The following is a 20,359-nucleotide window of genomic DNA, read 5'->3' as shown; positions in this document are numbered from 1 at the left end:
TGAGCTCTGGGTCTCCAGTCATTCCTTATAGGAAATGAGAACGAACAGGGAAGTCAGGGGGAAACAGACTTTTCCAGGAGAAGCTGGCATGGGAGGGGCAGAGGCACCCTAGGCCTGCCCTGACATGGATGGCTGGGCACTGTCCCTTTTCTCCCTCGCTTCCTCCGCCCAGGAAAGGCCTATAAAGCTTCCTTCCTCTGGGAAGTGCATCTATCCAGAGCATGCTCATCCTAGTGGCCACACAATGGTTCTTATCAGTCTCGGAGCCAGGCACCGAGACCCAGCACACACCAAGTCTCACATATTTCCTGTTTCCACCCAACGGGTCAGGGGTGGGCCCAGAACAGCCATATCCTGACTGGGGCCTAAGAGGGAGAGCAATCCCCTTCCTTTTTCCGCCTCTCAATCACAGCTGAACTCACCCTTCCCAGTTCAGGAGGAGTCCTGCACAAGGACACCACCAGTGCAGCGGTGTTACTAGGTGCAGGAAGAGTAGAAGTGAGTTTGTGGAGAAGCGCTGGGAGTCCTGGCCCCTAGAGCCAGCCCTAGGGCTTCATGAGTCAGAACAGCAATGCTGGTAGTGTTTTTGACAGTTTTGGGTCTTAGCAACAGCTTTCTTAGTGACTTGTCAACAGGTATCATTTGCATTTTCTAGATAACTGAGACTCCAGTGGGTAAGGCAGGGTAGGATGGATCACAGATGAAAGACCAGTCTCCAGGCCCCATTCCTTTATTTTGGTCCTTTTGCCCATCAGAGGAGTCACACTCGAGCAAGCATAAAAGCCATCTTTATAATTATCCTCCAATATAACAACACACAGAGAACAGACAGCCTCAGCTCAATAAGCCTGGGGGGATTATTCTTAACACACAGTGGTTCCCAGGATAGAATACAGAACCTAGAGCAACTAGAGTGACTCTTAGGTCACAAGATGGACATGAGAATTACAGGGCAAGACTCCCTGAGGTGTCTTCTCCTGGGAGAAGAGGTATTGAGTCACTGTTGGCAGAAGGCAATCGTCAGGAACAGGGACAGGCTATCTCCATATGGCACCTGGAAATTGCTGAGTCCTCTTGTCGCTAGGTCCTTCAAAATGTCTTGAACCTAGTTCTGCTGCTGCTTCCCATTTCTAAGTCCCTAAAGCAGGGCCCAGAGGGTGGAGCAGTGCTTTGCCAATGACTCAGGGTGGGAGCAGCAGCAGATGAGCTTGATCTGAAGACCCTGGAGGACAGTGGCTATGGCTCCTCCACTCCCTGTCAACTCTCTGTGAAAGGCAGGTGAGGACATGGGGCTTCACTCACCTGCAGAAGCTAACCTCAGGCCCTACGATTTCCTGGTCAGGTTCCACTCTCCAGAGTAGAGATGAGCATTACTATCTATGTTCGTCACAGTGCTTCAGCTGAAAGCTCTGCTCATCCCCATGGGGACAAACCATGAGATGCCAAGACTTTTGGAACCCAGTGCTGTTCGTGCCACTCAATTTACAGGGCCCGTTCAAATGTGAACTTCTCCCCCTCCCAGGCAGCCTGAGGCCCAGGATGGTGTGATAGGAATGCAGGCTTGTGCCAGATAGGGCATGTGCCTGGCACAACTACTTGGATGTGAGAGGGAGTGTTTATGTGTGGATGAGAGAGAAAAGAAATGACGTGCAAGCTAGTGGAAGTAAGCAAGTCTATATGCAGTGGACTGTCTCCAAGTAGTCTTCACCACTGACACACTACTCTGTTTCAATTCCATCTCTAACAGAAATCTGTATTAAAGGGCCAGTTCATCTGGCCCGGAGAGAGCAGAGGAGTTTGGCTGAGTTCCCCTGGAGGTGGGGAGCTGGAGGATACTTAGCTGCCTCCTCAGGGGCTGGGCCAGACCCAGTGCTGCTGGCAGTGCTGAGGCAGAGCTGGCTTCCAGCTCTAGCCTCCGCCCTGGATTCATTCACTCCCATCTGGGCTCAGAACTGTGGTTCAGGCTCACACAGTGTGTCCTCTCTCAAAAAGAAGTGAAACGGGATCTGCAGGAGTAAAACATGTAGCAGAAGAGGTGAAGAGAGTCCTTATCTCCTTTCTAAATGCCCCACCTACCACCAAACCGAGCTCCACAGGCATACCGTGCCCAGGTCCTTCAGAGTAACCTTCCCCTTCTCCCAGCAGCAACCCCTTACCTTGAAGGGTTGACTGATCCCCACTACAGAGTGCAGGTTGTTGCTATAATAACAGAGAAGGAACTGGTCCTCAGTGTTAGGGATAGCACTGATGTTGATATACACCTGGGGCAACAGGAATGGGGTCAGTTCTAGGGCCTTCCTAGTACAGTGGTAAATTATCCAAACACTTTCTTCCTTCCAGAAGACAAGAATATTGAGGCAATTCTGCATGCCGGAGATATACCTGGTTTGGGTTGTTACCACCGGAGACTTGGTTGTCACCGACCCAGACATAGGATACATAGTCATTAATGTGGCGCATCCCCACCTGTGAGTGAAGATCAGTCAGTCAATCTGTGGTTGACGAGGGGAAGGTATGAGAGCTACAGAAAAATCCTAAGAAGATGGTCTAACTGACAGGGCTGGTCTTAACACTAAGTCTTTTCTTTCCTGATAGGCCCTAAGTTGGACAGGGTCCCTGGAGTGAGCAAGGGTAAGCTCTTCAGTTGTCTCTGGCCAGCTCCTGTGAGCCCCAGTAATGGACAAACCAGAGGATAATGGACTCCCTGCCTTGTCTGCCATATCACCTTGTATAGTCCGATCCAGTCCCACGAGCTGCTGAGGAACTCTGGGGTGGAGGTGTAGCTGATCAGCAGGTCGTTCTCCGTGGTCCACAGGTTTTCAGGCATCATAGTGATCAGTGGGACAGACATCAGTGGGTTCAGCTGTACACAGGGATGGGTGGTAAGCTGAAATCCTTAAGGCACAGTTCCTTACTGTGTTCTGCTAGAGTGATAGGGGCAACAGGGACACTGGGAGCAAAGAACTTTGTTAGGCTATTCTAGCTGACCCTAGCTGGCCAGTAGGAAAGAGAAAGGGCCAAAGGCTTGACATAGGAAAAGCTTGCCCTGCCAGAGGAATGCGGTCTACAACCAGGTAAATAGCACAGAACTCAGAATTGAGGATGTGCAAGGATATGGGGAAAAGGACCTGGTTTAAGAAAAGAGGGCTAGGGGCTGGAGAGATGGCTCAGCGGTAAGAGCACTAGCTGCTCCTCCAGAGGTCCTGAGTTCAATTCCCAGCAGCCATATCGTGGCTCCCAACCATCTGTAATGGGATCTGATGCCCTCTTCTGGTGTGTGTCTGAAGACAGCAACAGTGTGCTCACATACATGAAATACATCTTTAAAAAAGAAAAAGAAAGAAACGAGGACTGACAGCCACTCTCTTCCTACGTTTCTGCCTCAAAGGCCCCAATTCAGTTTTGTTGGGAAAGGCTCTGGTGAGGACAGAAACGTGGAAGGGCCAGCACTGGAGCTGAGAGGAGAGGCAGTTTAGTGTGGCCAGCAGTGCACTGTCATTAGGTGGCAAGATATAAAGGACAGGCAGAGCTCCCTCTGCAACTCGATCTAGACACAATTAAGACAAAGAAAAGGAAGTTCTACTTCACAGTAGGTAATGAGCATGATGAAACTCATTAACCTCCAGGGAGAAAACCAAGAGGAAACAGAAGCCTGTACACAAAGGCCCATCAACAGCTCCTCAGAAGCACTGGGCTACCTGACCTGGGAGGAAAGATAATCATGTCCTCCTACAGGTGTCCCCTGCAGACTGCCTGACTTTACAGCCCATACCGAGGGTTTGGTAATGTGGCCAGCACGGCTATCCTACTGCCAGGTTTTGGGAAGCCCAGACATTCACCTCCAAGTCGAAGGTGCCAGTGACAGGCTTATGGTCACTGATGCTGTATGTCATGTGACTGGTGTAATTCTTCAGTGACAGCAAGAAGCTGGAGGTTTGTAGGCTGGAGGCCATGGGGTTGGCCTGGGACGGCTGCCGCTTCAACCTCCACAGGATGCGGTCAGTCCACGCAGGCTTGCGTTTTTTCTCACTTAGGGTAGGGGAAAAATGGAAGAAAAGGAGTTGGTATGAGAGCAGGCATGTGCCTCCATGTATCTGCTTCAGGGTCTACCAGCACCCAAAGACTTCTGGAACCCTGGCAGGTAGCACACTGGCAGGTAAGAGTATCCGACAGTAGGAATCCATCACAAACCCTCTGCTAAGCCCACATGTTTATGCATTAAGCTGTGATTTAGGAACATTCTATTCAAGCCAGTTCTTAAAGAAAAAAAAAAACAAAACAAAACAGAAAAGAACCTAAGTTGGGTTTGAAGATGTAGAGACTCAGACTTGCCACAGGCCTGTGGTTAGTAGGGTGACCACTCGCCCTTTACAGGAGGGAGACTGAGCCTTAGAATGAGAGTAATTTCCCAAAGCCACAGAGTTACTAAGTGGTGCATCCAGGACTCAAGGCCAAGCGAGTAGCATGACCACAGAGCACGTGCTCTTAACCACCACACTAACCCTCTTAGGCCTCAGCTTCCTTATCTGCAAAATGGAGATGAGAGCAGTTGTTACGCACAGGGCTGCTAAAACGGCTGGATGAGCTGAACTGCCTCCAGATCTAGCACAGGCTGCTGCCTGAAACAAGCTGCCTGTAGAACTAGGTTAGACAGGGTCACCGGCAGTCTAGGCTGTCCTCAAACTCTCCGCATAGAGGAGGGTGACCCTGACCTTCTGGTCCTCCTGCCTTCCTCAGTGTACAGGTGAGTGCTCCCATGCCCAGTTAGAGTGGTGCTGGCGATCACCTTACGGCTTCTGCAGATACCAGGCAAGCACTCTATCACCTGCGCTATATCCCAGCTCTCACTGTGATTCTTTGCTCTCAAAAGTCATCAGAAAGAGCTTTCCATGTAAGCAAGACACATGTACAGGCTATAGGCAAGTGCATCTACATACATGTACACATACATATATATACACACACATGCATAAACAAAAAAGTAAGCAACAACAACAAAAAATAAACCCAAAATTTAAAAAAAAAAGCTTTCCAGTTAGGCACTGTGATGCACACCTTTAATCTCAGCACTACAGAGGCAGAGGCAGGTGGATCTCTGTGAGTTCAAAACCAGCCTGGTCTAGAGAGCAAGTTCAAGGAGAGCCAGGGCTATACAGAGAAACCCTGTCTCAAACAAACAACCTAACAACAACAAAACAACCAACAAAAAAATGCATCCAGTCATAATGTGCAGTCTTCTGTCCCAATCACTGTGGAAGTTCCCATCTCCTGCTCTCTTCAGTCCTATGTTTACTAAGGACTTCCAATGCACTGTTGGCATTTAAGCAGCAGCACGTCTTTCAGCAAATGAGGGTGATACCATGGTGAACTCAGACTCTGGAATCAGAGGCCAGCTGGAGGAAGGCTCTGGTCTGGTAATTCTAGAGTTGTACCCCTAGGCAAATGACCTCACCTCTCCACAGCTCAGTTTCTTGGACTTTCAGATGGGGTGATAACCAAACTTACTTCAAAGGGGCTGGGGTGTGGAGGAGTGGCCAAAAAGTGAAAACTCTGGCTAAACCACCTCTGCTTGTCAGCTCTGAAGGCTGTTTCCAGATGCTCACCTTTCTGTTCAGAGACCAGGTCTTACTATGTGCCCCTTGCACAACTGGGAACTCACTCTGTAGACCAGGATGGCCTGGAACTCACATAGAGCCATTTGCCTGGGCCTCCCCAGTGTCAGGATTACTAAGAAACTGCCTAGCCACTGTGTCCTTGGTCATCATGAGCACGAGATGCCCAGCAAGGCTTAGAACTTGATGAAAGCTACACAAATGTACTACTTCAAAGCCTAGATCTATCCAATTTTCTGAGATGGTCAGTATCTGCAGTCCTGAGCCAACATCTACCTCCTTTCTCCTCAGTACTTCTCAGCCAGCCCTGTATTGTTCATCTTTTCCAACAAGGGTTACCATATGTCAAGTAAGAAAGATTGAAAAGCAGGGTCAGCGGGGCAGGTGTGGTAATGCACATTTAATCCTAGCAGAGGCAGGTGAATCTCTGTGAGTTCACGGCCAGACTGGTCTACATAGTGAGGTACAGACCAGCAGGAGCTGTATAGTGAGACTCTTATCTCAAAACAGACCAAAAAACAAAAACCAAGCAAACCAAAGAGAGTTGAGAAGATTCTTTTTGCAGCACAAGATGGAACCCAGGGTATCTGGTAGGTGACTATCACTGAGCTATTCCTCCAGTTTGGCTTGTTTGGCAAACAAGACAGAAACAAAATGCAAATTAAATATGTTCAAATATTATTTTATCTATTCTTCAAGTTCTACATTTCCTATAATTTAAAAGTGGATACTTAGTGTATTATGTACCGCGACACCTTAGTGACTGCTCCCATCTTCCAATAGTGCTGTTTGTCATCTTTAAAAAAGATTTATTCAAGTTGGAGAGACGGCTCAGTGGTTAAGAGCACTGACTGCTCTTCCAGAGGTCCTCAGTTCAATTCCCAGCAACCACATGGTGGCTCACAGCCATCTGTAATGGGATCTGATGCCCTCTTCTGGTGTGTCTGAAGACAGCGACAGTGTACTCACATACAATAAATAAATAAAAAAGAAAGAAATCTTTAAAAAAAGATTTACTCATTTTTATTTATGTATATGGGTGTTACCTACATGGAAGCTTATGTACACAGTGCCCAAAGAAGCCAAAGGTGTCAGATCCTCTGGAACTGGAGTGACAGACGGTTATGAGCTACTGTGTAGGTGCTGGGTACCAAACTTGGATCCCTGCAGATGGAACAACTGTTGTAACCCTCTGGAGCAGTTCCAGCCCCACAGTCCTGTCTTACAAGTCATATTTTTTTTTCTAAAGCTGAGACAAGCTACTCTGATTCAGTGGAAGCTGGGTGTTGGCCCACAGCTTGTGCCAGCACAAAATCCATGTGTGTTCACTGTGCTGCCCTCTGCCCCTCACCTCTATGAGCCTGCTAACTCCCTTCGGAGCAGCCAGAGCTGCCTACCATATATGTCCTCAAGAAGGCATCTGAATGAATGGTTTCCATATAACTGTTTCTCAAATGAATGAACACATCTTCACTTTCAGGGAAAAAAAGGCAAAAACTCTGCAGGATTCTCTAGATTCTAAAACAAACAAACAGACAAGAACAAAACCCCAAAACAACCAAACAAGCAAAACCCCTCAGAGAGCCAATCTACTGACCCCAGAGGAATTGTGGCACATGATACTCTGTTCAGTGTCTGTGTATGAGAGCACTTTTCACTTCAGCTCCCTATGGACAGCTTTTAAGTGCCTCATTGAACCCTGGAGCATGGTTAACTGGTCAGGCACTTAATGTGTCCGTGACACAAGTCTTGACTAGCTTTGATCATAATATCCCCTGCTCAATCTGCCCAGTCTGCATCCATAATGGTTACTGTAACAACACCTGGTGCAATCCCTGACTCTAACAGGATTCCCGCCCTGCCCTTAGCCCCTCCACCCTCCCCTGTAATGGAGCTGACTGAGGTTCTTATTACATCTTGGCTCAGGGACACTGCAGGGCTAATGAACGCTGCATTCTGAGCTCTGCACACAAATCATCCGCAGTCACTTTGTAAAATGAGACATAAATCACCCACAGTCACTTAGGACAGCTACACAGGATAGGGTCTTGTGCCCCCCCCCCATGTTACTCAGTACTGCTGAAGGACTAGAGAGCCTACCCGTTCTGTCTACCAGCATTGCTGCCTCCTTCAGTGTATACTCCTGAGGTATATAGCTGAGGCAGAAGACCTGCCTAGCACATGTGGGACTCTGGGTTCAACCCCCTGCAAAAACAAACTAACAAACCTCTTCTTGACAAGTCTAATTGACACTTCCCTCCTGTCTCTTGCTGCCAGCTTCCTTTGGTACTGCACTGACTTCTGGAAAGGTACTGGCTAACTCCCTGTCATTGGTGGGTCCCTTTGCTAGTCTGGCTCAAATATTGTTCTCAAGCCCCTAATTAAAACAAAGGCTAGACTCTGTGCTTATACCTGGGATGAACATAAATTAGATCCAGGTTCTGTGCTCTGGGCATCAAGAGACCAACAGTGGCTCACTACAGATTTATTTTATTTTGCAATGGTAGGTATCAAATCTAGTACCTGACACATAATTGTTCTACCAGCAAACTACATAGATCTCCTAGTTTTTGAGACAGGCAGCAAGCCAGGTAGTAAAAAGCATTGTGATTCAGGAAGAATCTTAACCCCAGTCTATCTGACTGCAGAGCTGTTTTCAGTAGTTCTGGAGCGGAAACACAGAGGGGTATCTAGGCAGGAATAGTGGACGTCGTAATTGAAATGCCTGTTTGGGGCTAGACTGTAGTGATTCTCAGCACTCATTTAAAGTGTATACCTGTAACCCAGAGATGGAGATGTCTCTCAGAGTCAGACAAGTCCCTGCAACTAACTGGTCAGCAAAACTGTAATAACCAAACAAATGATGACTGCCAGATTCAGTAAGAGACCCTGCCTTCAACAAGCCTGGTGTGGTGGCTCACACCTTTACTCCCAGCACTCGGGAGGCAGAGGCGAGCAGATCTGAGCTCCAGACCAGCCTGTTCTACTGGATGAGTTCCAGGACAGCCAGGGCTACAGAGAAAGAGTCCCTGTCTTGGAAAAAACAAAACGAAACAGGACTGAGAGCAATGAAAAGAGACTGACCTCTACATATACATGTGCTCACACAAACATACCATAACATACAAGTAAATATAATTCCAGCCACCTGAGAGGCAGAAGCATAAGAATCATGTCTTCTAGACCAGCCTGGGATACATAACAGGGTTTCTCTGTGTAGTCCTTGACCTTCCTGGAACTCACTCTGTAGACCAGGTTGATCTTGAACTCAAAAGATTCGTATGCCTCTGGCTCCTGAGTATTGGGATTAAAGGCCTGGGATACCACTCCCTGGTTAGCCTTCTTTTAGCAACAGCACTATTTGCCTTTTGAATATGTGTACAGAATGAAATGGTGCAAACCTTTGTGCACAAAGAGCTCAATGTCAGTCACAATGGGCTATTACATAACGATAAAATCTCCATCTTCCTAGAGGTGTTTTGTTTTGCCTCCTTCTGCTCCTTCTGGAAAGACTGGCTGGCTATGAATTATTGTGTGTGAGTGGAAGGGGGTCTGCTGAAGCAACCCAGGACTTATACTGTGCTAGGCAGACGTTATCCCGCAGAGCTGCAGCACTGTGCTTAGATGAAGTAACATAGGTGAAAAGTACTACACGTCCTGAGACACAGGCCCAGCTCACCCATCAGCTAAGCTCCCCGGGGGGGTCTGTACTCACTACCTATGAGCCTATCTACCCTGTCATACCTTGCCAAACCTAGCCCAGATCTAGCTGCTTGCCAGGACTTAAGAGTCTGCTGGTAGTCTCTATCCTGTGCCCAAATCGAATTGCCCCCTACTTGCTAAGGATTGAAGCCAGGGCCTTGCATGTGCTAGCCAACTACTTTACCACCAAGTTACACCTTCAGTGCACATTGAGGTCTTGAGGTGCTGGCCTCCAAGCACCAGACAGTTATTGAGGCCTGCTAGGTACCATGTTACTGCTCAAGCTCAGTGACTGGCTGCAGAAAGTCTCCCTGCGGCTACAGTCACATCAGTCAGCCACAACTTGTCCTCTTACCTATTTTCCAGCCTCTTCTGCTGCCAGGCTGTTCTGTGTCTCCAGAGTGCATTGCCCTTTCTTGTGTGAACTGCCTTATCCCAATCCCTGTCTTGCTCTCCATTCCTGAAATGATGTACCTTTCCCCGTTTCCTTAGTGAGGACATTTAGGCTTTGTCAAACCATTTCCATACATGAAGCCCATAGCTAACTTTTTCCCTGGCCTGCTGTAGAGATACCTATTTCCCCTTTTACTCTTAGGAGTCTGGGCCACCCTGCTGGTATCTCCCACCCCTAACAATATTAGCTAAGCTTCCTAAACTTGTTGGAAACCCACTGTCAGAGTTGCTCTTGCTCTCCATTTAAGCCTCAGGTTTTGGTAGTCACCTAGCCCTTTCTCAGCACTTAGACCAATGTAAATAATAACCATAGATACCGCCCATGCTCGCTGGGTACCTAGTCCTGGGCTAAGCATATGTAAGGTCTCAGTCAACTCTGAGTCATGGTTACTGATCGTCCCCATTTCGTGAATATAAGGAGCAGCTGGTGAGGATGGCAGAGTGAGGACAGCCAGTGTGCACTGCTCTGTATGGTTCTCTGGGAATTCTTTTCCTTTCTTTACTTCCTTTAGGTGGGTGTTGTTGTTTTTTTGTTTTTGTTTTTAAAGACAGGGTCTCATGTAGCTTTGGTTGGCTTTGAACTTGCTATGTAACAAAGGGCGGCTTAGCCTGCACCCCCCCCCCCCCCCCAGCGCAAGGATTACAGCTGTGTAAAACCACGTCTGTTTTCCCAGTATTTTTCATCTCCTTACACAGTAATTGACTCACTCTGAGTTTGGGGCAGGGGAACTTTGTAACTGTCTTAGGTAACCTTTTTGCACCCCAGTATGAGGCCAGAAGGCCTTGAGAAGTAGAGGCAAGGGTTCCCAGAATGCTTTGGTGCCTTCCCTCCTAAGCCAGGGCCACTTCTGCACTTTCCTATTCCATCTGCTTCAATAACCTTCTCCCCTATACTCCATTCTTGCCGATACCAGCCTTTCCTCCCTCTCTCAGACCAGTCTGGGAAGCTCCCACAGCCAGTGCCTAAGAAAAGGCCTGCAGGGCTGGAGAGATGGCTCAGCCATTTAAGGCCAGGCTCACAACCAAAAAGGTCCAGGTTCCACTCCGGAGAGGTGATGGCTAATCCATTCGTGCCTCTCTAGCACTTCTACTCTGTGGCATGCCCTAACCTCCACCCTGCTACTAGGGCTGACTGGTATAGTAAGTCTTCCCGAGCCTCCTAGCACGGATGTCCTCCTCACCTGGTGTCATAGTTGTTGGAGTGCCTGTCAAATTTGTAGGTGGGTGGGAAGAGCAGTGGGCCTTCCTGGAACTCCCGGAGCAGCTGGTCATGCTTCTTGGCAATGAAGAGCTGTAGAACAGACACAGTCCCCATCTCCTCACAGTCCTGATTCAGCAGGTCAGCCCACCCTCATTTCTGTCATTGCTTCAGCAGCCTGCACATCTTCTGAAAATGGGACTTTATAGGATCACGGGAAGCAGCTGCCTGACATTTTCTCTGCTATCTTTCCTCAGTAAAGCAGGCTTTAAGTTCCCATTGTCCAGAGATAATTAGGAAGCTTGTGTCAGAGGACATAGGGAAGCCAAAGCCCCCAAAGGGGAGGCATATTCTCCTCCAAGAGGTAACCAGGCTTGGGATAGGAGAGGCAACAGGGATACATAGGCTGATGTATGTTATTATACCAGGGCTGGCCAAAGCTGATCTGGATCCCCGTCTCCTTGTCTCTTTTAGGGGGATGCTGGGATTTCACACTGTAGCTTAGACTTGACTGGAACTTATGTAGCCAAGGTGGCATCAAACTCAAAACAATCCTCCTGCCTCAGTCTCCCGAGTGCTAAGATTACAGGTGTGAACACTATGCCCAGCCTAGCTCCCTAACAATATGGCTGCCCCATCTCCTCATGCAAAGCCTGTAACCTGGCTAGACTCTTCTTCCCACTTATGGACAAAGGAGAATAGATCCTAGACGATCTAATCACTGTTGCTCTCTGAACGTTTCACAGAGCTCCGTAATAGGTTCAGATAACACACACACACACACACACACACACACTCATGTACCCCAGACCTCTGCTCACTTAATACCTGATCTTTCTCCCACAGCTCTCTGTAGGACTTCCTTGTTATACACTCCTGAACAAAGAGCAACCCAAAGTCCTCAATTCGAAAGTTCATGTCTCCAAACCACAGAATGAGGCTTCAGGAAAAAAAGGAGGGCAGCCTGAGGGTTTGTGATGAAGTCAGTGAAGAGGCACAGGCCTGTTGAGCACAAGAGCTGCTGAGGAGGAAAAAGCTGAGGGGAAAGGTAAGAGCAGCAGATGAAGGCCAGGACATGCTTAGGTCCAATAGGACAGTCCTTGGCTTCAGGGCTATTATTTAAGTTAAAGGACTTTCCCAGAAGAGCACATGGCAAATACAGGGAAGGCTCTAGCCTTCTGTCTCCAAGCTGGCCATCAGGACAAGCTAACTAATAAACAGCCAAGGGTGAACTCAGAAACCACAAGGTTCTTGACTTGGGATGTTTACAATTGTCCAGGGTTCCTAGAAGGACAGAGAGGCCTGAGGAAGGTAGATAGCAGGCAGGCAAAGCTGGGTGGTACAGTGGATGGGATACCAGGAAAGGGGCTGAAAGATGGAGCCCTACTGACTGGCGGGAAAGTAGACTCAGTCAATGCTAGTCTGAGCTGGCAGGGGGAGGACAGGGATGACAGTTTGTAGCTTCAGGCTCACTCATGGTCCAGGATGTTGGGGACATCATATCCCTCAAAAGTCAGACTCTCCAAGATTCGGTCAAAGTGCTCCAGGCGCTGGTCATTGTTGTACATATGGGGAGGCAGGTGGCAATTGACGATGCTGATATAGTAGCCATAAACCTTCAGACAGATGCTGACTCCCCCTTTGTTCCCCTAGTAGGAAAGGTGGGAAGAAGGGTGGGGAGAGACTCTGGATTGTATACATACCCCTCTTTTCCCATCCTGGGTCTGAGGAGAGGCAGTCTTACCTCCCCCAGGATCTCAGCCATAGATAGACACACAGCTTCCCAGCTAATTCTTCCATGCACAAAGCTCAATACCCAAATCTAGGATCTCAGGAATATCCAGGCCCTGCTGGGATGTCAGGGTATGGGGTGGGTTATGGGGGTGGGTATGCAGGGTCCTAGGCTACACAGAATATGCAGACTCAGTTGACTTCCCGTTTTGTTTCGATCCAAAGCATCCATCCCTTGTTAGTTCAAGTCTCAGACGAGAGCTCAGTCCTTACCCAGTACCCGTAGAGGCCAGTAGGGGTGGATTTTGTAGAGATGATCTGGATGTAGGGCAAATGCTGGTACTTGGCAAAGACCAGTAAGAGAAGCCCCTGCATACGGACTTGAGATATCTGCATCCAAGAGCAAAGGTCATTTATTAAACTGCAAAGACTAACTGTATCCCTGCTAAGTCCAACTAAGGACTTCTAAGAGAGTCTGGAACTAATGAAAAGGCCTGCCCAGAAGTCTATGGAGCCCAGTTTGAGTTTAAATTTCAGCCTTTTCCTTTTTAACTCAGAACTGCAAACAGTACATTCCAGGGGCTGCAGTTTCAGTTTCTGCTTCTGGTCCTAGGATGGAGGAAGAGAAGAGGCTTCTAGGGTAGCTCGCCACTAGAAAGGCACTGCTTGCCCAGCCAGCCTGTGGTCATAGAACTGCTCCTCTCCTCTCACTCGTGCTGTCCTAAGAGCCCTGTAGACTTCTATAGCTTTTAGCCTCTCTTCTCATCCATGAAGCAGGATAACACTATGTCATACATACTGTGAAGATACTCTTTTGGTTCAGTTTCTATCTGTGTGCAGGTGAGCATTGTGGAGGTTACTGGGTGTTCTGCTCTATTGATTTCCACCTTATTCCTTTGGAACAGGATCCCTCACTGACCCTGGAACTAGGCTGATGGTCAGTAAGCCCAATGAGCCTCCTCTCTCCACTCCCCCATAGTGCTCTTATGTGGGTACTGGGATATGAACTCCTGGAGAGGTCATTGCAACAAGTGTCCTAACCCACTGAGTCATTTTTCCACCTCACTCCCCTTTTTGATACAGGGTCTTGCTAGGTGTCCCAGGTAGATCTTTAACTGCCAATCCTCGTGCCTCAGCCTCTTGAGTGTTGGGATTAGAGGTATGTGCTCCCATATACCCACTTTGGCTTAGGGACTCTTCAACATAAGTAAGAACAAGAGAGACACTTCTAGGGTGCTGTTCTGAATCTTGAGTTGACTGATATCTAATCAACTACAGGAATTCATTGACTGTACACTGACTAACTGCACCCATCTCTAATGCTGAGGGCCACTTTCAGAGCTCTATATCTGCTCAGTGAGCATCTGAATACTATTCTATACATGTTCTAGCCCAGTGAAACATGAAAGAGAGAGAGCGCGCGCGTGCGTGCGCGCATGTGTGTGTGTGTGTGTGTGTGTGTGTGTGTGTGTGTGATATTGTAACTAGGAAGTTAGGCATGATGGCATATGCCTATAACCTAGTACTCAGGAGGTAGAAGCAGGAGGATAAGGAGTTTAAGACCAGTCTCTGAAACAGGAGACACAGCTGCAAAAAAAGTAACTTCAGACTCTGGCTGAATGTCCAATGGAGGCAATGTGCATGGCATGGGAGTGAGTGCTGAGGATTCGAGCTCCAGAGCTGGGCAAGTAGCTAATACCCATAGCAAGGCTTAAGCTTTTCCCCAGTGGTCCGAGATTGCTGATGTAGGATTGAGATTCTGAGAGGCAGGGGAACTAGAAGACTGTTTTGGGATTGTCAAAATGCCTACTACTAGTGGCTGCAGAGGTGGGGTGGGAAAAAGCCACCCCTAGTGACCCTCTTTCTCAGGGCTGGACTGTCCACCACTCCAGTAGCTGTTTCCGGAGCATGAGGTGCAAAGGCCAAGAAGGAAATCTCCGGGTGGGGAGCTGCATTGGTGCCTTCCAGGAATTATGAAACCTGATCTCCCAGTCCAAAAGCAGCCCCAGCACTGCAAAAGAGTCAAAGGAGGGAGATCCTCAAACTCAGTACTGAACAAGGGAGACACTGGAGCCTGAGTCCTCTGAGGTTGCTACGTAAGTATATACTAATCTACTCTCTACCCTAAGTCTTCTTAATTTTGTTTTGTTTTTAGAACAGGACCTATAGAAGCCTAGTGTAAGTGCTCTACTACTGAGCTATAGTTTTCTATTTCTCCCATTCACAACTATCCATGACAACAGAAATCTGGGCAGGGTTATATTATGAGGAACCAAATCCCAGGGTCAGGACGGAAAACAAAAAACAAAAAAAAAAAAAAAAAAAAGATAAGATTCAGGAGTGGAGTTACATTTAATCCTAACTAACATAGCAAGTTCAGGCCACTGGGCTTTGGCACAAAGACCAGTCCACTTGGTGATACAGCAGCAGGAAGTAGGGGAAAAGGGCAGGGAGTATGAGACTGAAAGAATGGGTGGAGTTGTGAGGAGAAGCCAAAGCCTTCCAGGGAAAGTTCCAGTGTGAAGAAACGAAATTGAAGGAGCTGTAGGAACTGGCAGGAAGTCACTAGACACTGGAGCACCAAAAAGGGTCTCAACAGCTGGTAAATCCCCACAAGGAACTGGCTATAAATAGGGTTCACCCATCCACTTGGCTAAGGAAAGAAGAGACATATGCTTTGTGTGCCTAGGCCTCCTGAGTGGAATGGGTTGTGCCTCTGACACAAGTTGAGCTAAGTTGGTAGGGTGGAATGGAGCCACCCTACCAACCCCTTGCCAATTCATCAAGGCACAAGGAGTTGTGACGTCTTGGGAAGAAATGGGTTTTGATAAAGGTGGTTCTTCCTCCACGAAGAAATATCTCCAAATCTTCTAGAAGAAGCTTCTCAGTTTGTTTTGTGGGGAACCTAAGGGTTCTAGGGCTGACATTATCTAGCCTCAGGAGAACTAAGCTTTGCATTTCTTCTCAGAGCCACACAGCTCTTGCTTCAGTATTCCTGGGAAAACTAGGTAACTGAATTACTACTGCAGAATAAAACTCATCCTAGAAAGGGAACAAAGAGAATTCTGGTATTTCCAAGAAGCTGTGAACTAGATACTCTGATTAGGAGTTGATTCATTCATTGTGGGTGCAGAGCAGAAAGAAAACCGAGGGACCTTAAACCTTCCTGTCATTCTCCTATGGTCTAATGAGTCCGCAAAGTGTACTGGTCCCTCAGACTAAGAACCACTTTACACTACACCTGTCTCCCCCCTCCCAACTTCTGAGCCTGTCAGAACTTGATATTCATATTCCCTGTGATATCAGCAGGTTAGCTTTGGGATTACCTGTCAGTCTTAGCATACACAAGCATAGCAATAAAATATGGCAGTTTAAAACACAAGTCAGAGGTTTGAAAGCTCTGGATTCAGATTTCGGAGAGCCCATGAGATTTCTGAGCTTTGAGTTCATCTGTATCCTCTCAAGAATTAAGATTGTAAAATAACACACACCAAGAACTTATTTATAATGCTTAACATCAAGTGAGCACTCTGTAAATTGTAGCAAGTACTACAGTCAAGAGATTTCATGCTGGGCAGTAAGTAGAGACCAGAGGGTAGGGCAGGAGTAAGCACTGAGATATTAGTAAGCCCTGATGCATTTCCACTAGGAATTCTCCCAAGGTGATAAATATCTAGGTGTGAAACTAACCCCTGGCCTCATAGCTCAGACCTAGGTACACTGAGACAGCATGAGGCAGGCAGGAGTTCCAGGGAGCCAAGTATAGTGTGACCTTTAAACCTTTTGATGAATGGGAAAGAACACGAAAAGCTGAGTGGAAGAAAGATAAATACATCAAACAATTAGCTGAGTGAGAGAAAGGGAAATATATCAGACAAGCAATTAGAGTCAGTGCAGATGATACACATCAATCCCTCCATTGCCCATAAACTTAACTTACCTTGACAAGGTTCAGTGGAGAAAGCAAATCCATGAAGAAAGTGCTCCATGGGTCTTCAAAAGCAGCATCAGAAAGAAGGCTTATGATTCCAACATTCATTTCCTGCAAACTAACCATTCCAAGCCAGAGTCTCAACCCTGGTCTAGAGGACACTGCGTCTCCCACAGACATTATCAGACCTGGGTTCTGAAGACCAAGGGGTCCCCCCTTCCCTGGCTGTGTGGCTGTTGACTTCCAATCCATGACCATTGATGAACCACAACAAGAAACTCAACATAGGACCCAATGAGGATGAAAGTTCCTTACCCCCAGAATCCAAAATCTACAGGGATGGGGGGTTAAGGGGCCCTTAGACACCTACCCAATGATATATATGTCCAGATTCAGGTCTTGGTTGTTCAGTTGAAGTAGGTCACTGAGGTCCACAGTGGGGGCTGCAGAGGCCACATTCCATGTCACAACATGTGTGCTGTGGAAAGGATGTTAAGTCACAGAAAACGGATGCTAAGATTTTTCCAGATAATGGGCAGAGACTTAGACATGTTTAAGACTTTCACTACAGTGGTCATGGGAAATGTGTCAGCATGTCTGTTTGTTTGGTGGTTTTGAGGCTGTGTCTCACTATGCGTGCAGCCCTGCCTGGCCTAGAATGCTCTATGTAGATCAGGCTTGCTTGGAACTCACGGAGACCAGCCTTCTTCTGCTTCTTAAATTCTGAGATTAAAGTTGTGTAGCACTATGCCCAGCTTGTTTCTGCATCTTGTGGTAGTAAAAGAGGAACAGAGCAATGAACTACACAGTTTCTGCCTTCCCTTTTAGGACTCTCTTCCCTTGAACTGGCTCTTCTAGGCAGGTCTACAGTTGCCCATATCTGGCAGAACCTGGCACAGAGCTGCCAAAGGTAGCTCAAAAGCCGTTAGCCAGAAGGAAAGAATGATGAGTTTGATAGACAGGAACGAACTAGCCCACTAGCCCCTTCAGCTACATACACCTCACTCACTCTCCATTGCTTAGTCAGCAACTCTGTATGCCCACTCCTCAACCTATGAGTTCCTAAAAGCACCAAGAAGGAATTGGAGGTTGACTGTACATGACCACGTGCTTCAGAGCTACAAGAACAGAAATTCAGAAAGAACAAAGCTGACAGCATATTTCCTTCCTCATTCTTACCTGGCAGATCCTTGGAGCATAAGAAATTCTGCCAAGGCCTTCATGGAGCCTAGGTACAAGTTTCTGAGTAGCAGGTTTTTAAATACCTGCCTCTAGAGCCTACTCTCTATGGGGAAAAGTCATCAGTTGGAACATAAGATTCCAAACTCTGCTCTCTACAAGTCTCACTATCAGGAGAAATAATTAGCAGCTCTTAAATACCAAGGCATCCATCAGAAGTTCAGAAAAGCAAAGACTTATAGAGGCCTTGAGTGAGGATGTTGCTATAGCAACACTCCAAGCACAGACTGTCTCCAGAGAAAGCAAGCAGGAGTTCAGACTGTACAGAGATGAAACCTGTAAGTTCCAGAAATACTAAGGCACTGAAGAATAAGATCCTGATGATCCATCCAGAAAGGGGAAGGTAGGCTGTTTTAAATCATCTCTTCTCCACCAGATCCTGTTCTTAGAGGTACATGTTCTTACAGCATGACTTGTAAACAAAACAAAAATTCTTGGATAGCTTAAAGCAGCTCCCTGGCTCTCCCCTATGAATATAAACAAAATAATACAAACCTGCCTTCTCAAGCCCTCTAATTGTCTGTTTACAGTCTCCCCCTGCTGTCCAGCAGAGGATTAAGGCAGGTAACCCTTTTACTCAATGGCTCCTTGTATTCCCAGGAACTCACTAAGTGGATAAAGAATAAAACTCGGGATTTGTAACCCCAATTTTCAGTTTTGATGATTAGTAACAAATCCATGCACCGTGATTTACGCTCAGTTGGACGATTAGTGGTGTTTAAAGATTAAACTCGTGATTAAAGAGCAAGCATGAGACCAGGCTTCACCTCGCTAAAGGATCTTATCTAAATCTGATTTCGGATTTCTAGAGATCACAGCCGGATCAAGAAGACCCCATGATGTACTGCTGAAGAATAGGAACAAAACTTCTAATCTACAGCTGAAGAGGCAAATGTTGGTTCTTAGCAGTCTAACCCTGTGTACTCCAAAAAACCAACTGGACACTTGCTTGGGAGCATCTGCAGTGACTAACTCGGCAGCCCAAGTTTGGAGCGTGCATCAGTCCTAACATAGCCTGTTCAATACTGGCCTGACAGAATCTGGGTGTCTAAACTAGGGCAGCCTCGATCCCACTTTGGGTTTAAAACCCAGCCCCACAAATCAGACTGGGCTGAAGACAGCTAACCGCTAGGAACCTACCGGCCTGCATCTGTGTCTCACCTGAGTACAAAGTCTTTTGGTGCGCTCGGCCTCCTTTGACTCACAGCCGACATTATTCCTTCACCGGGGCCCGGTGGGTTCATGTCTCGGAGCTGCAGCTAGTGCGAGCCGGAGCAGCCCTTGGTCTCCGGTTTTAAGCAGCGATGCTCCCCTCTGGATTGTTTTTCTTCCGGATTCTGACTGCACTTCGGCTTCCGTAGGAGGTGGATCCTGAGCGTTTAGCGCTTTGGGGTGCGGTTGGGGAACATAGGCGGGGCTCTACAGCAGAGCGAACCGCCCAGAGGCGGAGCGGACACTGGTTCCGAGGGGCGTGTTCAACGTGTCATCCACCTCCGACGCCACACTGTCCGCACCGACGTGCGAGTGGGCTGCTGCGCGACCGCCTAGGTCTCGCGCTCCCAGCCTGCTTTGCGCGAGGGCGCGGGCGGAAGTTGCCGTGGCTCCCGGATTCTGACTGGCTCGCGACCGCCCCGCGGCGTACGGTGTGCGCCGCCGCCTACCCACTTTCAGAAACCCGGAGCGGACAGACAGGGAAGTTCCCTGTCGTCTGTTCGGCCTCCCTCGCCCACTGTACAAGTTATTTCTCATGTTCATTGGCGCCTTCATATGGGGGGGGGGGTTGTCAAAGATCACTTCCATTCTTTTAAGTGGCTCGGTGATCGCTGTTTAAGGGTTTTTTGTTTTTCCATCTGAGATTGTCTTGCCATTAAATCCCGGGGCCTGTTTTGCAGACCAAGCCGATTCGACCACCACGCCCAACTCGAAACTAGTTTTGTTGAATACAAAGCAAAAAAAAAAAAAAAAAAAAAAAAAAAATTGAGAATTCCAGAGAGCCATCAGTAAATGAAAATTGCTATTTGGTGTATATTCATGATTATTTACTTTGCCAGAGACTTCGGTTTATTATTTCCTTTAGATCTTTTGAGTCTTAGTTTTTAAGGGCGGAGGGATGGTGCATGGGATGGTTTTGATAGTTATGACTTCCCCAAGGGAAATGAAGTTTTAACAACATAAAATTCACATGCTTAAAAGCTAAGTTGGTGGTTTCTACCTTTTAGCACACCTGTAGTATCAGCTACTCAGTGATGCTCTCTCAAGAACCCACAAACGTTCCTCTACTTTAAATATATGTTCTGGAGCCAGGTGTAGTGATGTATTCCCCAAAATCGCTGAGACCGTATGATTACTCCAAGTTTTAGTCCAGTTTGGGCTACCTTATAGTTACAGGGCATTAGAACTGCTGGGGGGAGGGGACAGCCTCTGCTACAAGTCTAACCACCTGAGTTTTACCCCTGGAGGGAAGACAAGAATCACTCAAAGTTGTCCTTTGAC

The 20,359-nt window shown here is 47.6% G+C and overlaps 1 protein-coding gene across 1 annotated transcript; it reads right to left on the bottom strand.

Moving 5' to 3' along the window:
- Positions 1-743: 743 nt before the first annotated feature.
- INPP5K (inositol polyphosphate-5-phosphatase K) lies at positions 744-19,418 on the bottom strand. The gene is made up of 12 exons (XM_080922229.1): positions 19,028-19,418; positions 16,998-17,105; positions 16,637-16,745; positions 12,970-13,086; positions 12,439-12,614; positions 11,794-11,905; positions 10,949-11,058; positions 3,840-4,029; positions 2,726-2,863; positions 2,383-2,466; positions 2,157-2,261; positions 744-2,006 (listed from the first exon to the last, which is right to left on the bottom strand). Exons 1-12 carry the CDS (start codon positions 19,108-19,110, stop codon positions 1,947-1,949), a joined length of 1,392 nt encoding a protein of 463 aa, XP_080778355.1. The 5' UTR covers positions 19,111-19,418; the 3' UTR covers positions 744-1,946.
- Between the last annotated feature and the right edge of the window lie 941 nt (positions 19,419-20,359).

The sequence above is a fragment of the Micromys minutus genome (genome assembly GCF_963924665.1).
Source record: "Micromys minutus genome assembly, chromosome: 10".
Lineage (NCBI taxonomy): Eukaryota > Metazoa > Chordata > Mammalia > Rodentia > Muridae > Micromys > Micromys minutus.
The sequence above is the reverse complement of the archived record's forward strand: the minus strand, read 5'-3'. Positions and strand labels throughout refer to the sequence as shown.

Coding starts and splice junctions, on each gene's coding strand:
- INPP5K (XM_080922229.1), bottom strand. CDS start 19,110: ATGAACCCACCGGGCCCCGGTGAAGGAATAATGTCGGCTGTGAGTCAA. Junction 16,746..16,997: donor CTGGACATATATATCATTGG/GTAGGTGTCTAA, acceptor TGGAATGGTTAG/TTTGCAGGAAATGAATGTTG. Junction 12,615..12,969: donor CTGGCCTCTACGGGTACTGG/GTAAGGACTGAG, acceptor CTTTCCTACTAG/GGGAACAAAGGGGGAGTCAG.